At 39.1% G+C, this 19,428-nt stretch overlaps 1 protein-coding gene and 1 non-coding gene across 2 annotated transcripts; one reads left to right on the top strand and one right to left on the bottom strand.

The window, feature by feature from the left end:
- Positions 1-157: 157 nt before the first annotated feature.
- TRNAI-AAU (transfer RNA isoleucine (anticodon AAU)) lies at positions 158-231 on the bottom strand. The gene has a single exon. It is a non-coding gene; the product is annotated as a tRNA-Ile (tRNA).
- A 947-nt stretch (positions 232-1,178) lies between these two features.
- On the top strand, positions 1,179-19,139 carry MOK (MOK protein kinase). Its single transcript, XM_068397385.1, has 9 exons — positions 1,179-1,245; positions 6,068-6,182; positions 7,965-8,054; positions 9,665-9,735; positions 14,250-14,328; positions 14,833-14,881; positions 15,801-15,979; positions 18,413-18,514; positions 18,929-19,139. The coding sequence occupies exons 2-9, from the start codon at positions 6,163-6,165 to the stop codon at positions 19,137-19,139; spliced, it is 801 nt and encodes a 266-aa protein (XP_068253486.1). The 5' UTR covers positions 1,179-1,245; positions 6,068-6,162.
- Positions 19,140-19,428: the final 289 nt, after the last annotated feature.

Below are 19,428 nucleotides of genomic sequence, written 5' to 3'. Positions count from 1 at the left end.
CTGCGGGGCGCTGGGCGAGCTCCCCCCACCCCCCGCGCCTTTGTCCGTGTGCGGAGACAACGAGCGTGTCTCGGCACGACCGGGCGCGGTGGCCGGGAAAGCGCAGTCCCCGGGACAAACCGGAGAAAGGGGAGGGGAAAAAAAAAAAATTGTTTTGTGGCCCGTACGGGGATCGAACCCGCGACCTTGGCGTTATTAGCACCACGCTCTAACCAACTGAGCTAACCGGCCCCCTGACAAGTTTTGCTCCGGGGGTGAATAACAGCACACCAGCCCTGCCGCCCCACCCCGACAGGACAGGCGACAGACGGAGCGAGCGACCGCCCGCCCGCCCCCAGGGAGCGCCGGAGCCGGGCCCGCGCGGTGGGAGCATACGCGGAACTGATCAGCTCAACCAGAAAGCACTCGGCCTCGGCCACAGAGATGCTGCGCTTGGGAAGTAGCAAGAGCCACAGGGCGTGCTGATGGAGCGACTTCACCTCTCGGTCAGTAGGCTAATACTTCCCCAAGTTATCGAGGATATAATTCCAGTTTCATTGAATTAAACAAAATATTTATTTTGGGCATTTATTTTAAAGCATTTACTCTTCTGGCTGTTTAATGCACTGTTAGAATCTTAGTTTGCATAGACAAATTATTCACCTTTTCCTAATATTTTGCTTTTTACTACGTGTGCAATAAAACAACTTTTCTTCTCAGCTTTGAAGCCTACATTGAAGTACATGATGTCCGTTTAGCAAAAGGCAAACGCCATGAAAGAGGAGTGGGGACACCTCTCCAAAATGCAGGTTTTTTTGAACACCGGCTCACTACAGCTCGGTGAGGAGAATGTGGTTAACACAGAGCAGGGCCATCGTCCAGATCCTCGTCTCTCCATTTACTCGGAGAGACACAGCTGGGAACTGGAGACGCCTAACCAAGCCCAGAAACAAACCCCGCGTAACCGAGACCTGCAGTGGCCCACGGAAACCTCCAGGGACCAGCCCGTCACCGAAGGTAAACGTGAGCCCGCCGGAGCGCTGCCGAGACCAAGCGCCTGCACCGGCCGCGTGTGTACAAGTGACTGACACAAGCCAGGGCCACCGATGCCGCTGCTGGGTTTACGGAGCGCTCATCGGTCTGGGCCGGGGGCTGCACGCGTTACCCCCTCAGCGACGTGAGGCTCAACGCCTCCGGCCCAGGGACGACAGGCCCGTGGAGCGCACCGAGAAAAACCGCTCCGCGCAGACGACGACAGACGCAGAGGTACGAAGGCCGAAGGGCCGCGGCGAGGCGAACGCGCCCTGCCGCCACACGCTCCGTGCCCGAAGGGGGCACCCGCCACGCGGGCGCTCTCCCGCCCCGCGTCTCATCAAGCACCGCCGCGCTGCGGGGCAACTGCCCCTGTGCATGCGCAGTGGCGCGGCAAGTCAGGCAGCTCCCGCTGCGTGGTGCCCGCTGCGCGTGCGTCACCTCCTTCCCCGCCCGCCGGCCGGCTGCACTGCGCCTGCGTGGCGGGGCGCGGAGGGACGTGACGCGACACCGTGGGGCGGGGCGCTGGAGCCTGCGCGGTTGCCAGGGTGACGGGAATACAACATGGCGCGCTGAGGGCTGGGCCGGGGGGTGCTCGGCAGTCTGGGGGGGCCCGGCCGCTCTCTCGCTTACCCCGAGACCTGCAGGCGAGCGCAGGATGGACAGTAAGGGAGTGCGGGGGAAAGCAGCGGGCCCTGCTCGGTGGGGAGGCTGCGGCCAGAGGGCCTTCCTCAGGGATGGTGTGGGCCCGGGCGTCTCTAAGGAGGCTGGCCGTCACCGGCGACCCTGGCCCGAGGGGACCGGCGTCCGGGGCCGCGCGGAGAGCACCCGGGCTGAGGTGGTTGTAGGTGCTTTTGTAGTCCCTGAAAACCGCCGTCACTGCAGCCCGTTGCCAGCTTCTAGACCTCCCTACCGAGACCGCACGTATAATGCTGGTCTCTCTTAGGTTAGACATTAGGAGAAATTTCTTCACAGAAAGGGTTGTTAGGCATTGGAATGGGCTGCCAGGGAGGTGGTGGAGTCACCATCCCTGGAGGAGTTTAAAAAAAGACTGGATATGGTACTTAGTGCCATGGTCTAGTTGACGCAGTGGTGTTAAATCAAAGGTTGGACTCGATGATCCCAGAGGTCTCTTCCAACCTAGTTGATTCTGTGATTCTCTGCATGCCAGTCCTCCCCTTCAACAGGGTGCTAATAAATCTTTCTCCCACTCCTGTGTAGCAGTAGCCTGTCCATCTTCTGGTCTCTCTAAGTACTTTCTCAGAAATAGCTAAGTTTTCTCATTCTTTGTTCTGTAAGCCTTTCCTTCCCTTACTTAGCATCCTTCTTCAGATCATCCCATGTCACATCCTACACATTTGGCATGTTTCTGAATGCAATAATTATGTGCCATGGCCTTGTGACTGTGGCTGAAGCTGAACTTCTTGTTCCTTGCTTTTTTTTTTTAATTTCTCTCCTCCCACATGCATCAATGTTATATTTAAATGTCATGGCTTTTTCTTCCTCTGCATCTTGTCATCTTCGCAACAAAATAATCTGCTTTAGGTTTCTATAATATCCTGTTTTGACTATTGTAGTGCTATCTTTTCTGTCATTTTGCATTGGATTCTTTAATTCCAAATGATGATTGGGTCTTCTTTATTCTTTAATGCTATATGTAAGTGTAATTAAAACACTGTTTATTTAATTTCATTCTCAAAGCTTTCAGTCTTAACATGCTGATAAAATTTTTAACATTTCTGTCATTATTCTTCTTTTACCACAAATTTGGGTAAACTAACTGGTAATTGGTTTTGGTTTGCAGCTGTAGTAAGTTTCATAGCTTAAAATTGACATGCTTTGACTTGACTGTTCTCTTTCAGTGTCTTTGAAGTACCTTGTTTTGGTGGCGGCTTTTTGCCACCTGGTCACTTTCAAAGGATCAGTTATGTGGTGCTGAAGTGGGATTTTTAAGAATCTTCAGAAATCTTGTCTTCTGGACGCAAATTCAAAATTTGTATTAAACTGTTAGTACTTTTGAAGTCTAAATTTTATTTCTTCTTATTCTATGTAAACTTTTATGTTGTTATTCTTACAATGGCTGAGTTCCTTTCAGCTTCCCATTAAATGATAACTAACTTCTCATATGATCGTTCTCATTTTCTCCGTAGGAGAAAAGCTCTCTCATCTTCAGTGTCCTGGTTTGTTGAGAGTTTACACGTTGATTATACGCATCAAAGAGACATTTCAAATAATGCAGTTTTGATTCCTGATTCTGCACTTTATTCAATCAATTGAAATTATTCAGGTCTTTGCTGTCATTCTTTTCACTGGATGGCACTCTCTTCAGTGCCAGGTTAAAGCCTCAGTTGTTTGTTATGTGGGGTTTTTTATTTTGTATATAAAGCACTCTATTGTAAAAAAATAAAACAACAAACCTTACATGCTTACATGAAAAAATCTTTAGTGCTGTAAGAATGTTTTAAAGTGTGTAAAGAATTAAGTCTTCTTACACTATTAGAATGCTTCAGTTTAAAATTAATAAAAAAATCAAATTATTTTGAGTCCTCCACTGTCATCTGGACTTCTCTTGTAAAAGAAAAATACATGTATAGAAGAACCTATAAACAAAACCAAATTATATAAACATATCTATATAATTGTCATCTTTATATATCTAAAAATATTTTCAATAACTTTGTACAATAATGCTTTCCCTGTGTTTCTCTGCTGAAGTACTTTGGTTCATTAACGCATATGGCTGGTATACCGTAGATATTAAGACCTTATTTTCAGATCGCATGATCTGAATTTTTTTTATGGCAGAGAATCAATTACTTGCATTTAAGAAAAGAAAAATATGGGATTGCAATTTATTAGAATCAAAGAGTAGGTCAACCAATAGCTAATTTTATATCTTCCTTGGGTATTTTTTGCCACAGGGACTGGCTCTGGCATTATATGAACATATAACGTAGCCAGCGTGTATCTGACTGAAGAGTATCAGTGGCTACCAAAAAAATCTGTTGACACTTTTTCTTTGGAATTCTGTAAGAGTGTGATTTTTAAGTATTCTGAATTTACACTCTCCATCTTATATTTAGCTATTTAGATACGAAATTGAAACTTAAGGTGGGGGTAGAGAGTGTGATTTTTTTTCTGACAAAGCACGTTACTTGCTCAGTCAGGTTGCTTAGTGAGCACCGAAGGCTAGGGATCACCTTGCTTAAAGCACTAATTGACCAGTTATCAAAGAACAGCCACATGAATTAACAGTCTCATGGTCTCTTCCCTGTTTTGGAGTCTCTCTTAGAGATTGCCTCTCTTACCCATGATGATTTTCAAATTCTGTTTCTGCTTTTAAAATAGTTCTATATGTAAATTGTCTGTATAGAGTGCATTAGGTGGTGTCATTGATGCTAAATTACTCTGCTTTTTCCTATTTGTCAAATTTAGATGGCCTAATTAGTTAGTTTATGATCCGACATGATGGACAATGATCAGAAAACCTAAGCAGCAGGTGATAAAGATGAGAAGAGCAACTGACAATTCTCACAGAAGTGCTGCTACTGTATTGGAGAAAGAGGGTTTTACAAGGGGAAGGTTTCTACTAATTAAAATATAAGCATTTGGATCACACAGAAAGGAAAGTTTTTTTTTAACAGGAGTTAGTATGAAAGTTGGAGAGGAGAAAAGAGATGAAGACAACACAAATTGATTGCTAGTTGGAAGACAGTATTAGAATGTCCCTGCCTAAGTAACTTTTCTCTCCACAAAATCTCTTGGCAGGCTTTCTCCGCTGTGAGGCTGTATTTATACTTGTAAATTAAACATATCTGGAAATCTTCTTGGACACAAAGAGCAACGGGCATGAAATGGCCCACATCTATGCTAATAAATTCTTATCTTCCAAAACAAGGCAGTAGGACAGAAACTGCTTAAGGAATGACCTTAGAAGGAGTCCTCACATCAGGCTGGGAAGGTGCCTAGGAGAGTGGTGGTTGTCACAGGCCAAATCCGTGCCAGGGACTGTTGTCACAGGAACTAATACAGGCAACTACACTTCACTGAATTTACTGCTATCAACATCCTTAAGGCTCTTACAGTTATTCTGACTCCCATAAAGGGCTGAATATGATAAAAGAGGTTTCCTGCTCTGCCTCCCTCAAAATGACTGGGATTGGATCTTTCTTAAATAATAAGACTATGTCAAAAGCAACAGCAGAATAAAGCTTACCAGAATTGGGTTTTTGCTCAGATGAAATTACTGGAAGAATTATCAAGAATAGGATCTGTAGGTGCTAAAAATGAAGGGAAACAGGCAGTGGGATTCAAAGCTGAAGGAGAATAAAGGAGGAAAGAAAAGGAATGTCAATTCTGAAGGAAATTAGGAAAAGATTCAGAAATTAATATAAAGCTTTCTTCATGTTATCTGCTTCATCTCTTAAAATTCTGCAGAACTAGAATTGACTGATTTTCACATCCTTTTGTTTGGCGCACTTCATTATTAAAGCCAAGCAATATTTTTGGCCTAATGCAGAATTAATATCTGAATTTAATATGGGAATAAAGCTTTAAAATCAGCAACTGCTTTGCTTAAAAAAAAAAAAAAAAAAAAAAAAAAAAAAACAAAAAAACAAAACGAAAACCAAACAGAAAACACCCAACCCAAACCAAAAAAAACCCACCCACCAAAACAACCAAAAAACCCATGTTGGAGCAACGACAAGACACACTTGCTTTTCAAGATAATTTTATGTTTTCAGTACAACGTGCATAAAGGGTTTTTTTTGTGTGAAAGAAGCAAAGAATAAGTTCAGGTATGAGTTGCTAATGTGCTGCAGCAGAAAAAAGGTATGAAGTGCTATCTGCAGATGCATCATGTCTCTGAGCGAGGAGGTAGTAGTTTATTGTCTAAGACTGATATGTAAATATCTTGTGTGTTAACAAAAAGCCCTTTTATTTAAAAATTTTCCATTAGTCAGAATTTAACAAATCAAGTATGGCTTGATATGCAGTCTTCATAACAATTTCTGTTTATTTTAAACATACTGAAACAGTATTTTTTTGTTTTTAGAATATAAACCAGTTGGTAAGATAGGAGAGGGAACATTTTCTGAAGTTCTGAAGACACTGAATCTTAGGGATGGAAAGTACTATGCATGTAAACGCATGAAGCAACATTTTGAAAGGTATGCATAATTAATCCTATTTCAATTCAGTGGGGAAATTGAAATTAAGACTAAGTGATGTTTTTTGAATACACATGTATTAAAGAGGTTTGCGTGTAGTTCAGAAAGAGAACTCAGCTGCTGATTATGCAGGGCCTTCTCATTTGGCATTGGGGTTATTTCCCTGAGTACTCTTAATTGATGTCATCCACTGCACTAAATGCTGCCTGGCCACTGGGTTGAGGATGAAATGAGAAGAATGAAGACCAAATAGTTGATTTCTGCCTTTCCAAATGCGCTGAATATACTTGTGCTGTTTCTCTTTTTGCTATAAATAATAATAAGAGGAGGAAATGTGCCAGTCCTTCCCCTGGACAATACTTTTTTCAGTCTTACTTTAAATACTATTTTAATGCAAGTTAAAGTTTATCCTTAGTCCATGTATAGCATTTGTTCTACTTTATTTTTTATAGTTTTGCGTTTATATTTACTAGCAAGATGCTATATGGTAACAAAATAGGTGCTTTTGGTCAGTTAGGAAAATAGAGGAGGGGGCTGTGTGGAAGTAGACATGGACTTGACATTCTTTGACAAATATATGTATGTGTCAAACAATGCCTTTTGGGTCACTGACTTTGTATTCTCAGTTGAATATGTTAAGTTCCTAGTGAAGTCAGTGGGAGTGACACATTTGTACATACGAAGTAAAATGGGACATTTTGCTCTTAGGTGAGATTTCACAATGTAACTCAGGGCTTCAAAGACTAAGTTAAAAAAAAAAAAACAAAAAGAGAACTCAATATCTTCTACTAATGTGGCTTCTGATTCTCTGTTGTGTTATTAGAGAACTGTTGGTCCATTTATACGTTACCTACAACTGACTAAATTGTCCCATTTATGACCGAAAGTATTTAAACTAACTGCTTAACTGTATCGAGGGCAGAGGGTGTACAGTTCAGTGGCAGGGCATAACAATAGGGCATAACAGGCAGATTCTTTTTTTTTTTATGTAGCATGTTTAAAACATCTTTTAGGTCTTTAACCCTCTGATAAATTGACTGACAAATTCTTTTGATGAAATGAACTCTTTTAGCAACAGATAACATTGTTTTAAACAGAACCTGCCCATACAAGGTATTTCTCCTAGTTTCAAATTGGAAAGTATTGTTTTGGTGTTCAGTTTTAAGTCCAGCTGTGAAAAGGTGTATGATCCATTAAATAGTGTGCAAAGCTCTTCGTTTCCTGCTTCCTCCCCAGAGTTTCTGTAGCATGTAGCTTTGTTATTTATTAAAGTCTAGGAGAGCAGCATAATAAGTAAACAATAGTTGAATAGTGTCTATTTTTCATGTAAGACGTTACCATCAAAACTTAATTTTAAATGTTAAATTTGTCAAGGCTAGATTGTCACTTTCAGCATCATGCTGAGCAGTAGTTGGAATGTGTGCTACACCAGCGCAGAATATACAGTATCATACATACTGTTATGCAACACAAAATTCCTCCCAGATAGCTCCTTGGCATGGTAACTGATGTCTGGAGCACAATACATTACTACTTAATCTTGTTTGTGTAAGTCCAGCTACTGCAGACTGCAAGAAGGAATAAAGCCATTCTCCTGATCACCGATTTGCTCTATAAAGAAACAAAGCAGGCAAACAATTTATCAGGTCCAACATTTGAAAGTTCAATTACAGCCTAAAGCGGAGCAGGTTCTGACAGTCTCCTGGCAGGGAAGAAAGACAACTCTAATCTAGTCCCTGATTGCAAGTCAGTCTTCCTCTTCTCTTTTTAATTCAATTTTAGTATGGAACAAGTGAATAATCTGGGAGAAGTACAAGCACTAAGGAGGCTGAATCTGCATCCTAATATCCTTATGTTACATGAAGTTGTTTTGTAAGTATGGTGCATTCATTTCTTTCTTCCTTATTCCTTTATTTGAACAGTATCCAGTAACTTTTGGGTCTAGAGGCAACCTGTAGGCACTTAAACAGCTTTTTATTCCAACAGAAAGAAAAAAAAACCCAACAAATTTGTCAAATTCTGAAGTCTTCATGCCTTTTTTGTTAAGAAAATCTTATGTTGAGAAAATCTCTCACTTTCTCTGGCTCTTTTGCAGCAGACCAAAAATATTTCAACAACAGTATCAAAATTACAGACTAGATATATTTTAAGCATAGTTAAACTTCATATCAAAATGTGTAATACTTGCTGGTGATTTTAACCGATGTCCCATATCCAGTGACTGCTTTAACCGCACAACATCGTGTCTGCTGGAGACAGTATTTTGGTAAGGCACACTGAGAGCTTATCTGCTGGAATAGGCTCTGGTACTTCAAGGATCTGTGTTTGACTTGTCAGTTTGAACTAGGGATCCAAGCAAACTATTTGGCAGTATCATTTTGTAGGCAACTTTACAGACACCCCTTTGCAAGTAATAGAAGTTTAGACCTCTGAATTAGGCAGCAGCTGAGCTATGAATTTGGAAAGAGATCAATCAGTGATGCAGTTGGGTTCCTTAGCCTCATTAGGCACTTAAGCGTCTTCCAGCGACATGTTCTGTCTCAAAGAGATCAGATTTTATGACCACATTTACTCCATTACTGTGCATTACACTTCATCACTATGCAACAGCAGACATATACTCCATTATTCAAATACTTGACACAAAACTTGTTGTCTGCTCTAAAATATTTTTTTCTTGCTCTTCAGGCTGTCTTATTCCTCTGCTCAAGGCTCTGGTATTACACTGTTATTGACAGGCCCGTTTTCTACAAATACATGGAAAGCCAGTAATTGTGTCAGCTTTCTGGAATTCTCAGCTTCAGCTGCCATGTTGTTAACGAAGTGTAATGCAGATGGCCAGCCAGCTCGCCTATTTCTTTCACAGTCTGTCTGCAGTCTGAATTGCAGATTGTACCCTCAAACTTTTGCTGTCTGGGTTAATGGAACATTGCAGAGTTAATTGTACTTTAATGCAATTATCTTATAAGAAAAACTGAAGACTTAAAGACGTCTGCCTCTGCAGGGAAGTGAAATGGAAAATAAAATGTCAGTTGTATTATCATATCATGATAATACTTAAAACTGCTGTTATCAGCAAAACACAGATTCTACTCAGATAATCATTTCCATGCAATAGAACACTACTGGCGACCTAACTAGAACATATTTTCATATATGGCGTAATGGCTTTCCTACCTTTTATTGTAAGATTGTATCAGTTAATTTACTGGAAATTTCTTGATACCCAACAGTGTGATATGCCCAGAAAACATGCCTTCAAGTAACTTCACAGAGTAAATCAGTTAACTTTTGCAACGGACACTTCGGATAGTATAGACTAAAACTATGATACCTCAGACCCTAAGTTGAAAAACTTCCTTGAGAAAGTATCAATTTAAAATGAAAATGTCCATTTTAATACTGGTTAAGCTAAGTACTTTTTTCTATGCTGTGTACAAATCAACATTTCTAGCTTAAAGTCTCCTTATTTGTTTCTTCAGTGATAAAAAAGCTGGCTCCCTTTCACTGATATGTGAACTTATGGACATGAATATTTATGAGCTGATAAAAGGTATGTAGCATACACTTAAGAAACACACAAACCCTTCTTGTGTAGATCACAAAGCGGAATTAATTATTTTTCACTTGGTTGTTCACCGTTACATATTATACAACTCATAGCGACATTTTGTGCTGTATTGCTTTACTCTCTGTTTCTTTCCAGTGCAATATACCCACTTGTTTAAGGCATGGATGCATGCAGAAGGTTTCTAAGGAGTCAGGTCCATGGCCATCTACTTCTACAGCCAAACTTTACATGAAAACAAGGAAACAACCTTGACTGCAAAACACAAAATAATTGCTTTACGTTACAAAAAGTAGAACTTAAATAGGTTCTTTGTTAGGTCAGGACTGTAATGGTATAACAAGAAAATTATTCCCATTTGTTTCAAAAACTACTGAATCAATGAATAATGATGTTCAGTTCTAAATCTATTAAAAATGCCTTTTACCAAGTTTTTTCTATAAAATACCATTGTTCCCTGAAACCTCCTATATTTAAAAATTCTGGAGCTGTTTGTTGAAGCAGATGGGAGACCATACAGCTTAAGGAAGAGCTCCTACAAAAAAGTTTAGAACAAAAGCTGATTTAAAACCAGATCTCAGAGAGACACCAAAGGAGTTGGATACAGCAAATGAAGGGGCACTTACTTATAACTCAAAAGATATTTTCTTTCTGAATAATTAAAAATTTGTAATGTCTTAACAGTTGGGAGATTAATTTAAATAACTGAGCATGCAACTGTCATTTAGTGTAATAGAACACGTAAAAGACTCGCTCCCAAACATTACATTAGTGACACTGAGCATTCAGATCTCTAACAAAAGGAGTAACCATGTTGCTGACCTAGATAAGAATTTGAGGTTAAAATACAGTTGTTTGCTGATCACTGAAGCAGACATGAATATTTGCTCATTTTAATAAGACATATTATTTTTCCAGGATAAATTTGTTAAGTTGTAAAGTCAGAGTAATAGCATATAGGAAGGAGTCCTCATTGGACAGTAAGTTAGTGCAGTGCATTAAAAACAATCCTACATCTTCTCCTTCCAGAAAAGATACTGTACTTCAGTTATGAAAAATCAGAATGTTTAGGTTTGTTCTTTAACTGCCTTTTTTTTACCTCAGAGTATTTGCTTTCATTTGGTTACATTTCTCAGTGTTTCTCTCATTTTTTTTAAAGTGAAAAAGGCTGCTATATTAAGCATTGTATACAGATGGAAGTTAGTCTAATAGTTTCAGTATGTTCTGCTATGTTAATTTTTTTATTTTAAAATACAGTTTTTATCAAATTCAAGTTTTCCATAAGAAGATTGTTTTCCTGACATCTAGTTTTAAAAACCTCTTTTTTTATGGCATGGTGAATGAGTTCAAAGTGAAATCTGTGCTCAGTTGTAGACAGAAATGCTGCAGTTAGGAGTTATCTGAACATTAATCTGGGTCTGCCTGAATTTCTATAAATGGCTGGTTCTTCTTTATGGTCTGGATTTGTGTCTGGACTGTGTTTCCCATGATACAGTGTCTTTTTTTCACCTTGTACAAGGTGGTTGCACATGAGGTGGAGCTTGTCAAATCATAGAATGAAATGGGAAAATGAACAACAGATTCCTATGGAGATTTTAATAAATAAAAAGTAGTATTTTGATATTTTGAAGTATTAAAGTATTTAATTTGTGTCAAGTGTTTTGCATTTTTCAGAAATTAATTTTGGAGTTTCAAAGTAGACGTGTCAACACCACAATTTCCTGTGGGACAAAATAGTTTTTAATTTGTTTTCTCCCCCAAACAACTCTACTTGTGGCTGTCATGGTTTAAAGTTGGGCCGGCTATTAAACCGGTGGCAGATGCTCTCTTATTAACCCTCCTACCCCCCGCAGAAGGGCAACGAAAAGAGAAAAGGGAGAGAGACTTGTGGGTTGGAAAGTTAAAACAGTTTTGATAAACTATAATAATGAAAAAGAGTATAATGATAATAATGGAAATAATTAAATATATACAAAACCAAGATCAAGCTTCCCTGATGTCGGTCACGTCACCACCGGCACTGCAGGGCAGGCTCCGGGAAGGCCCAGGCTGGGCCCAGCGATGGACAGGAACTGGATTCAGGGATGCTCGGGTCGGGATTGGGGGCAGCAGGAAAATGGACAGAGTCCTCTTCAGACACCAGCCATAGCAGAAAGAGAGCGAGACCCTCATGATCCCCCAACTTTATACCGAGAATGACGTGTATGGGATGGAATACCTTCATTGATCAATTTTGGGTCACCTGCCCTGTCCGCTCCTCCCTGCAGGTGTGACCCCCCTTCGGCTCTTCACTCGTAAGCAGTGAGGAATTTAGCAGTGACCTTGGTTTCTCTAGGAATAAGTACAGCAAGAGCCTTTCTGAATAACATCCCTACCGGTGCCTCAGTGATAACTACAAACTTCGAGCGTTATCAGTCCTGGAAGCAGACACTGTCTGCAAAACATGCAGTTAGTTTCAGAAAGTGCAGTTACTTAGAAGAGACTTAGCTGAAAGTAAAAATCACCGAAAGGAAAATTGGCCTGGTTTAGGCCAAACCAGGACAGTGGCTTATTGCAAAGTCAAGAAATGTAACATGTGGCAGTCATTTCAAACAATAAATATGGCAAAAATTCCAAGTACGTAATTGAATTGGAAAATTAATCTTAGTTCTTACCCAGAACACTGACTTGAGGATATCTAGATAACGATGGCAAGTAAAAGGGGCCATTGAATTTTCAGCCTTGTGATTTGAAGGAGTGTATTACTAATTTGTAGAACAATTGAATTGTGTTCATTAGCGATACTCTGTCACAAAACAGTTTTCAGGGTGTACAAAAGTACAAATAATCTAAAATGTAACTAATCTTTTGTAAATTTCTACAGTGTACAGCAATGTGAATGCTTGTAATTTCCTGACTACCCTGAATCTTGCAAAATTAAGTTTAATATAGGTGCAGAACAACTTTAAAAAGCTTTAATTAGAAAAAATTAGAGGCAAGCATGGTTTACACGAAATTTTGTCACGAAAAACTTGAAGCAGCGGTTGACTGAAAATTAATTTCTAATTTAACAAGGTCTATGGAGACACTCCGTAATTAGGAGAACAGGTGACTGTAATGCTACTAATGTGGAAAGTTGATCCTTTTGGTTTTTTCCTTAATACACCGACAGATTCGTGTTTTTTCAATCAAGACAAGGCTATTTGTCTTTACACAAAGTCATAATACTCTCGCTATTAATTTACAGCGGTATCACAAGTCATTTAATAACTGAAAACCAGTCTTGCCTTTTGTTTATCAAGAGCAGTTTGGTCATTTAAAGCTATGAAAAAAAATAAGGCTCAGAGAGAGTTGGGGAAGATGCCTCAAGCAAAAACGATTATAGCCTCAAGTGCTTCATCGTTGCTTCCAACTAAGGTTTCTCTAATGATAAATCTGGAAGTAGAAGAGCATCTGCTCCAGATTTTACTAGTGACCTGTAATGAAAAAACAATTGAGCATGACTTCTTTTTATGAAGGCCTGATTTTTTAAATACAAATAATAATCCAAGTTGGTTTGAATAGCTGCATTTTATAAAATCTTTTCTGCTATGAATGAGAAAAATCCTGATGTTGAAAACACCATTTATCTCTACTGGGGTAATAATACTGTAGTTCCCAATGTAAACGGTACCCCGTTTCATGTGCTTTGTTATCTAATCCTGCTCAGTGGATTATGTGGCTGCCTGGAGGAGTCCTGTAATCCCTCAGGAACACAAGTCCCGCTGGCTGCTAGGACTTGCAGCCTTAATGAGTTAGTGTCCTGGTAATCTCCCTCCTCCTCCTCAGCCAATTACTCATATTGCTGTCATCAGGCAGATCAGTACCTGCTTTGTTTTCCAAAAATGTGATCATTTCTGCCTCCGTTGATGACATTGCAATGTTACATAAAGGCATTACAGCAAGCTTAAAAGGCCTTTGGAGCCTGTAAAAGAAAAAAGCTGAGTAGTTACTGAATGACTGTAAAATTGATAAATTTTATAACTGTTATTATTGCACAGCACCAATAGCAAGCTAAACTACATAGGTTAACCTTTAATTTGCAAGTCAAATGTGAATCACAGTCATTTAAGCACTGCAATAATTTGAGGTGATTGATATGAATCTTGAGCCTTAAGGACAGTTACTTTGTTTAGAGAGGAAATTAGATGTTTAGAAGTTCTGTTAGAATTTGGGGGATATTGCAGTTCTGTTAGAACTTGGGGAAACAAATACTGCAAGAAAAACATGCAGTAAAAGCTAAGGCAGGTTACAGACTATTGAATTAAGAGTTGGTAGTTGAGCTATTCTGGTACACGCTGAAATCTAAATTATGTCTGAAGTTGAGTGGAAAAGGGATTACAAAGCTAGCTATAAATGACAGAAATAGTATAATTGAAAAAGGTAATATCAATGCACTATTGGAAGTTGAAGATGATTTTTTTTTTTTGTATTCTGCTGTTTGCTAAAAAGGACTTGTACAACTTGAAATCTAATTCTAGGAAGGAGAAAGCCATTACCTGAAAAAAAAATTAAGAACTACATGTACCAGTTATGCAACTCTCTTGATTACATACATAGGTAAGAGACCTGGTTCAGCAACAACTTTACAGTATCATACATTTATTTCAGGATCATCTCTAAGCAGAGACATACAACTGTCTGGGGCAGCAGACTGCTGCAGGGAGAAAAAACGGCCATTGCCCAGATGCATCTTTGCCTACAGCAGAGCCCTGGAAGGCAACAAGCAGGCAGCCCATGCTGCTGCCAGCACCCCAGAGGAGCTCTGGTCCCTGCTGCAGGCAGCCCTCCTGGGAGGGGGTGGCCCTTGCAATCCTTTGGTGACCCTGGTGAGAGCAAAAGCAGGCGGCCTGGCCTCCCCTTCCTGGGCTTGCCTTTTCCCCGTTCCCATACCTGCAGCTGTTGTCTCACCATGGTGGCAAAATTCGATTCTTTTACTATGCTGTTGATAAGTTTGAAGAAAGTGTTAGTTTCTTTAGGTATTTTTTTACAAATAACTGGAAGTACTGGTAATGTTTATCTGTTCACTGAACTCTTCTCTCTGGTGTGTTTATATTTGTACAGAAATGGGATATTTCACAGAGATGTGAAACCAGAAAACATATTTATAAAGGTAATTAATTTTATGTGAGAATATTTAACTGAAAGTGAAGTATATCAGTATTTTCTCTTTGCTTTGAGAAAGTAATGCTCCTTCATGAATAAAAGTAGAGTTTTTAAAAAATATATAGGCAGTTACTTCTAATACTGTATTCCTGATCTAGAGGAATGAACAAGCAAGTTTGTAATTGGCTAAAACCTAAATGAATCAGATGCCTTATAGCCTGCATGTGTTCCAATCTAAAAACCTGTTCTTTATTAATAATATTTTCCTTTCTGTGTTAACCTAGAAAAAAGCAATGGGGTTCAGTTCTGCAGCTCTTTCTTTCTACATTCAATTCCTACGTTTAGTGGAAGTTATTCATAGAAAAGAGAGCAGAAGGTATTAGCTTTCAGAAGAGTTCTTCACTGAAATCTATTCCTCACAGTTTCAGAATGTTACTTTGCTAATGTCTGAGAAGGAAGAATTTCAAAATTCAGTTTATGAAATTTTATTTTCTGGAGATAAATTTTTCTTTTAAGTCTTACAAGTGTATAGGAGAAGCCATTACAAAGAGAAGCCAAAGCCACCTATTATATCACTGCTAAGCACAAGAATTTTATGAAAATAACTTAATCCAGATGTCCTGCTTAGCAGTCTTCCCTTCAGTAATAGTCCGTACGCTTTTCAATTAACTCTTAGCTCTTTCTTTTCATGATGTACAGAATGGTATTTGCACATATTATGGGACACAGATACCGTCAAGCCTGGAGCTACTTGCTATTTAAATGCACTTTTACTGCTATAATACTACCCCTGGTATTTCTGAAAGTTTATTCTTAAAGTAGTCTGTGATTTATTTTGTGGTGACTACTTCACACATTTAAGGAAAATCTTTGCTTGAATATTTCACTGTTTCTAATTTGTCAAAATGCTTTATTTATTTTTGCAGCAGAATACCCTGAAGTTAGGAGATTTTGGATCTTGTAGGAGTATCTATTCTAAGCAGCCACACACAGAATATATCTCCACACGCTGGTACCGAGCACCTGAATGCATCCTTACAAACGGCTACTATAGTTACAAAATTGATATGTGGAGTGCTGGCTGTGTTTTCTATGAACTCACAAGGTACAGTGTTCCGTGGAGGGTTTTGCTTATTATTAATCAAGCAAATAAAAGGTAAATAACTCATATAAGGAGCATGTGGTAATGGGTAATACCATCTTTGTTTCCATGGTTTTGTGGAAGCTTCTTTTGTGATTAGTTGGCAGAGTTCATGAGGCAGTAATCCTGTCTTGTCTGGCACTCTCATCACCCTGTGGCAGGTTAGTAATAAAGCAGTGGGATGATCAAGAGAACATAGTACCAAGAAACAATTATTTACAAGGAAAATAACATTTTTGAACAGCTGGTTGTTGTTTGGGTTCCCCCCCCTCTGCCGCCACCATTGGCTTCAAATCTGAATTAGGTAAAAACGTACTTTCTCTGCTTTATCTCTGACTAGAGTATGGCTCATTTCCTCTCATCGTTCCTCTCGATCGCTCTCATGAGCATCGTTAACTATCTGCAATCTTCTTAATGCACTTGATGGTAAAATTTTTCCCTCTTTTTTTGAGTTACTATTCTGCAAAACCAGAGGAGATTAGAGAAGACACTCCCTCTGATTTACTCCTTTGATTTATAATATAGCGTGTTTAAGACCCTTGTGCCAGGACCTTATGTCCTGGAATATTTTGACGTCTGATTCTGATGAAGGAGGAGTTCAGGAAAACCCAGATTAAAATCCTTTGAGCTTTTAAATGATGATGAAACTGTAACTCAAAAAATTTGTCACTGGTCTCCAAGGAGAAAGGAAAAATAACCGCCATGAGTATTTCTCCAATATCTTTGTGCCCTAGCAACAACAGCAGTTCTTTATTCTCCTCCCACACTGCTGTCTGATATGCAACCAGGAGTGATAACATTTGCTTTGCTTCTTTCCTCCTCCATGAGGCAAGTGCAGCTGCTGCCATCACCATCACATTAAATGACAACCCTTATGCTTTGCCTGCTAACTTGGAGAAACAGTTCTACTTTGGTCAGAAAACTGTTAACAGAAAAATCCCAAATGTGGCAGTTCTCTTGCAAAGTAAATTGGGACCAAAAGGTTTAAAAATGCCATGGTTTTCCATTTCAATTTGAATCAGGTGGGCTTTGAAGTTTGGCAAGAAAATGACACGCTGCAAACTTAAGTTTTCTTAGGGCAAAAAACCTTAAAAGATATTTCCTCATAATTTTAGTTTAATGTAACAAATTTCATTCTTTGCAACCACTGTACATTTTCAGAGACCTGATAGATGTGTTCAGAGAGAAATGAGGGATGTTTATTGGAAATTACAAATTTTAAAAGATAGAGTCTTGCCAAGCTAAAGGAAGTTATGGACAGGTTTGTTTCTTTTTAAGTGCATCTTGCAGTTTTTGCTGTTGAACGTTTGCATAAGCCTTTATGCTTTATACCACATTGTGTAAGAATTTTTAGCCTTCTACTTAGCCATGCTTATATTTCAAATCTTGGTGTCCCTCTTTCTGTTCCTTATAAATCATGGTTCCTGGATTACATTTTTTTTTGGTGGATTGCACAGTTCTTCCCTAAGTTATAGTTCTACATTTAGAGACAGCATATTTTTGTAGTTCACACAAAAGCTACTCCCAACTGCTTGTCTTGATATAACTGCACAACATGAATCAGATCTCTTTTTCTCTCCTTCCTCTACTCAAAGCTTTATAAAGACATTCAGAGAAGTGTGCAGACAGCTGTTTGACTGAATGTTCAAACAGTTAAAAGAAGTTTCCTGCTTCTACAAAGAGGGCTGAATGTATTGCTTTCAGGAATCACGTGGCGCTACTGAAGTGTTTCTTAAATTATAAGCCCAAGGAAATGCTCTCCTAATATGGAAAAAGGCAACATGTACAAGAAGCAAATGTTAGTGGACCTAATTCGTTAAGTCAGATTGCTCTATTGATAACTATGTTTTCAAGGACTCTATGCAAGTTTTATATTAACTGAAGATCCAGCTTAGGAAAGCAGTTCAAATTACCATCTTTCCAGTACTGCTGCTTGCAAAGAACCTGTGTGTTAGGAATGGAATGTTTCTTATATATTTCTATATGCATACACAACAAGAGGGACTGCTTGACTCTGCTGTCTTAAAATGAGGAAAACACATTGTCTTCTGGGATCTGCCACTTAACTAGAAGGAAACACAATCCCATATCCATTGCCTTTCACCAAGAGGGATTTTTTTTTTTTACATATTTTACCCCAAACCAGTGAGGAGAGGGCAACTACAGGTTTCTGTTTAATAACCCAAACTACTCTTTCCATCCAAACATGCAGTTGTATTAATCTGCTCCTCACGTTATCCTTCAGTTGTTGGTTGGTATTAAACTGTCCACAGATGAGTAATTCTAAAATGTATCTTCCTCGTAAATGAAAATTTTTTTAACTGAAGGGGCAGCTATGCCACTTGAAGTAGTTTGATTGTGTCTTCTCTAGTGCTAATACCATCTCTTACCTTGCAGTTTTCAGCCTCTCTTTCCTGGATCTGATGAGCTGGACCAAATTTCAAAAATCCATGACATTATAGGCACTCCTGCTAACAAAACTCTCAACAAGTTCAAGCAGTAAGTATGTACTCCCATAGTTATTAACCTCACTGTTGAAATATCCACAGTATAACTGTACAACTGCGTGCAATTTCTGCTCAGGCAAGCACCACAAAAATCTAATTCTGTTGTGACAGCTACTGACCAAAGAGTGGTGTCTTCTCTCCCTAACGAGAGAGAGTCACGTATTCGTGATCCTTGTAAGCAAAGCAGAGGAAATCTGAGCCTGTATCAATCTTTTTTGGCCTTTTATTTCCATAGTATCTTTAAGGCCAATGACATAACTTGTTAGGAAATAAAACATTTTTCTTCCAAGTATTACTTACTTGTCCATAATAAATGGTTACCTAATTCAGATAATTTTTTTCAGTAAATTGTAATTCTCTCTGAATATGCGTGAATAACTGTTTGTTCTCAACTTCCCTAACACAGGTCAAGAATTGTGAGTTTTGATTTCCCCTTTAAAAAAGGAAAAGGAATACCTCCTCTTGTGCACAATTTGTCTCCCAAAGGCTTCTCTCTCCTGCATGCAATGATAAAATATGATCCTGATGAGAGAATTTCTGCCTGTCAAGCATTGCAGCACCCTTATTTTCAAGAATTCTGGCAAGTGACTTCAAATCACTTCAATCTTGAAGGCTAAAATCAAAAAGTGGGGGGAATGCTGTCTGCTTATTATTTAAAGTGGACTGAAATGAAGTTTGCTTACAGCGCTACTAGTACTTAGCTTGCAATACAATTAACATAATTCAGTCAACATAATTCTTTGTACTGAATCCAAACTTCACCTAAAGTACAACTGATGTTTTTCTCTTTTTTTTTCTTTTTTTCCCCTAACTTTTTAGGGCAGCTGATAGAAAAGCTTTGGCCATGTACAAAAGTTTAAGATTACCAGGAAATACCTCAGGGCAAGTACCTGTGCATTTGTGGCA

Source organism: Nyctibius grandis, chromosome 4 (assembly GCF_013368605.1).
Source record: "Nyctibius grandis isolate bNycGra1 chromosome 4, bNycGra1.pri, whole genome shotgun sequence".
Classification (NCBI taxonomy): domain Eukaryota; kingdom Metazoa; phylum Chordata; class Aves; order Nyctibiiformes; family Nyctibiidae; genus Nyctibius; species Nyctibius grandis.
The sequence above is the reverse complement of the archived record's forward strand: the minus strand, read 5'-3'. Positions and strand labels throughout refer to the sequence as shown.

Excerpts from the sequence above, each read along its gene's own strand:
- MOK (XM_068397385.1), top strand. The coding sequence starts at position 6,163 with ATGAAGCAACATTTTGAAAG. Across the intron at positions 9,736-14,249 it reads TATTTATGAGCTGATAAAAG|GAAGGAGAAAGCCATTACCT; the intron begins GTATGTAGCATA and ends ATCTAATTCTAG. Across the intron at positions 14,329-14,832 it reads TCTCTTGATTACATACATAG|AAATGGGATATTTCACAGAG; the intron begins GTAAGAGACCTG and ends ATATTTGTACAG.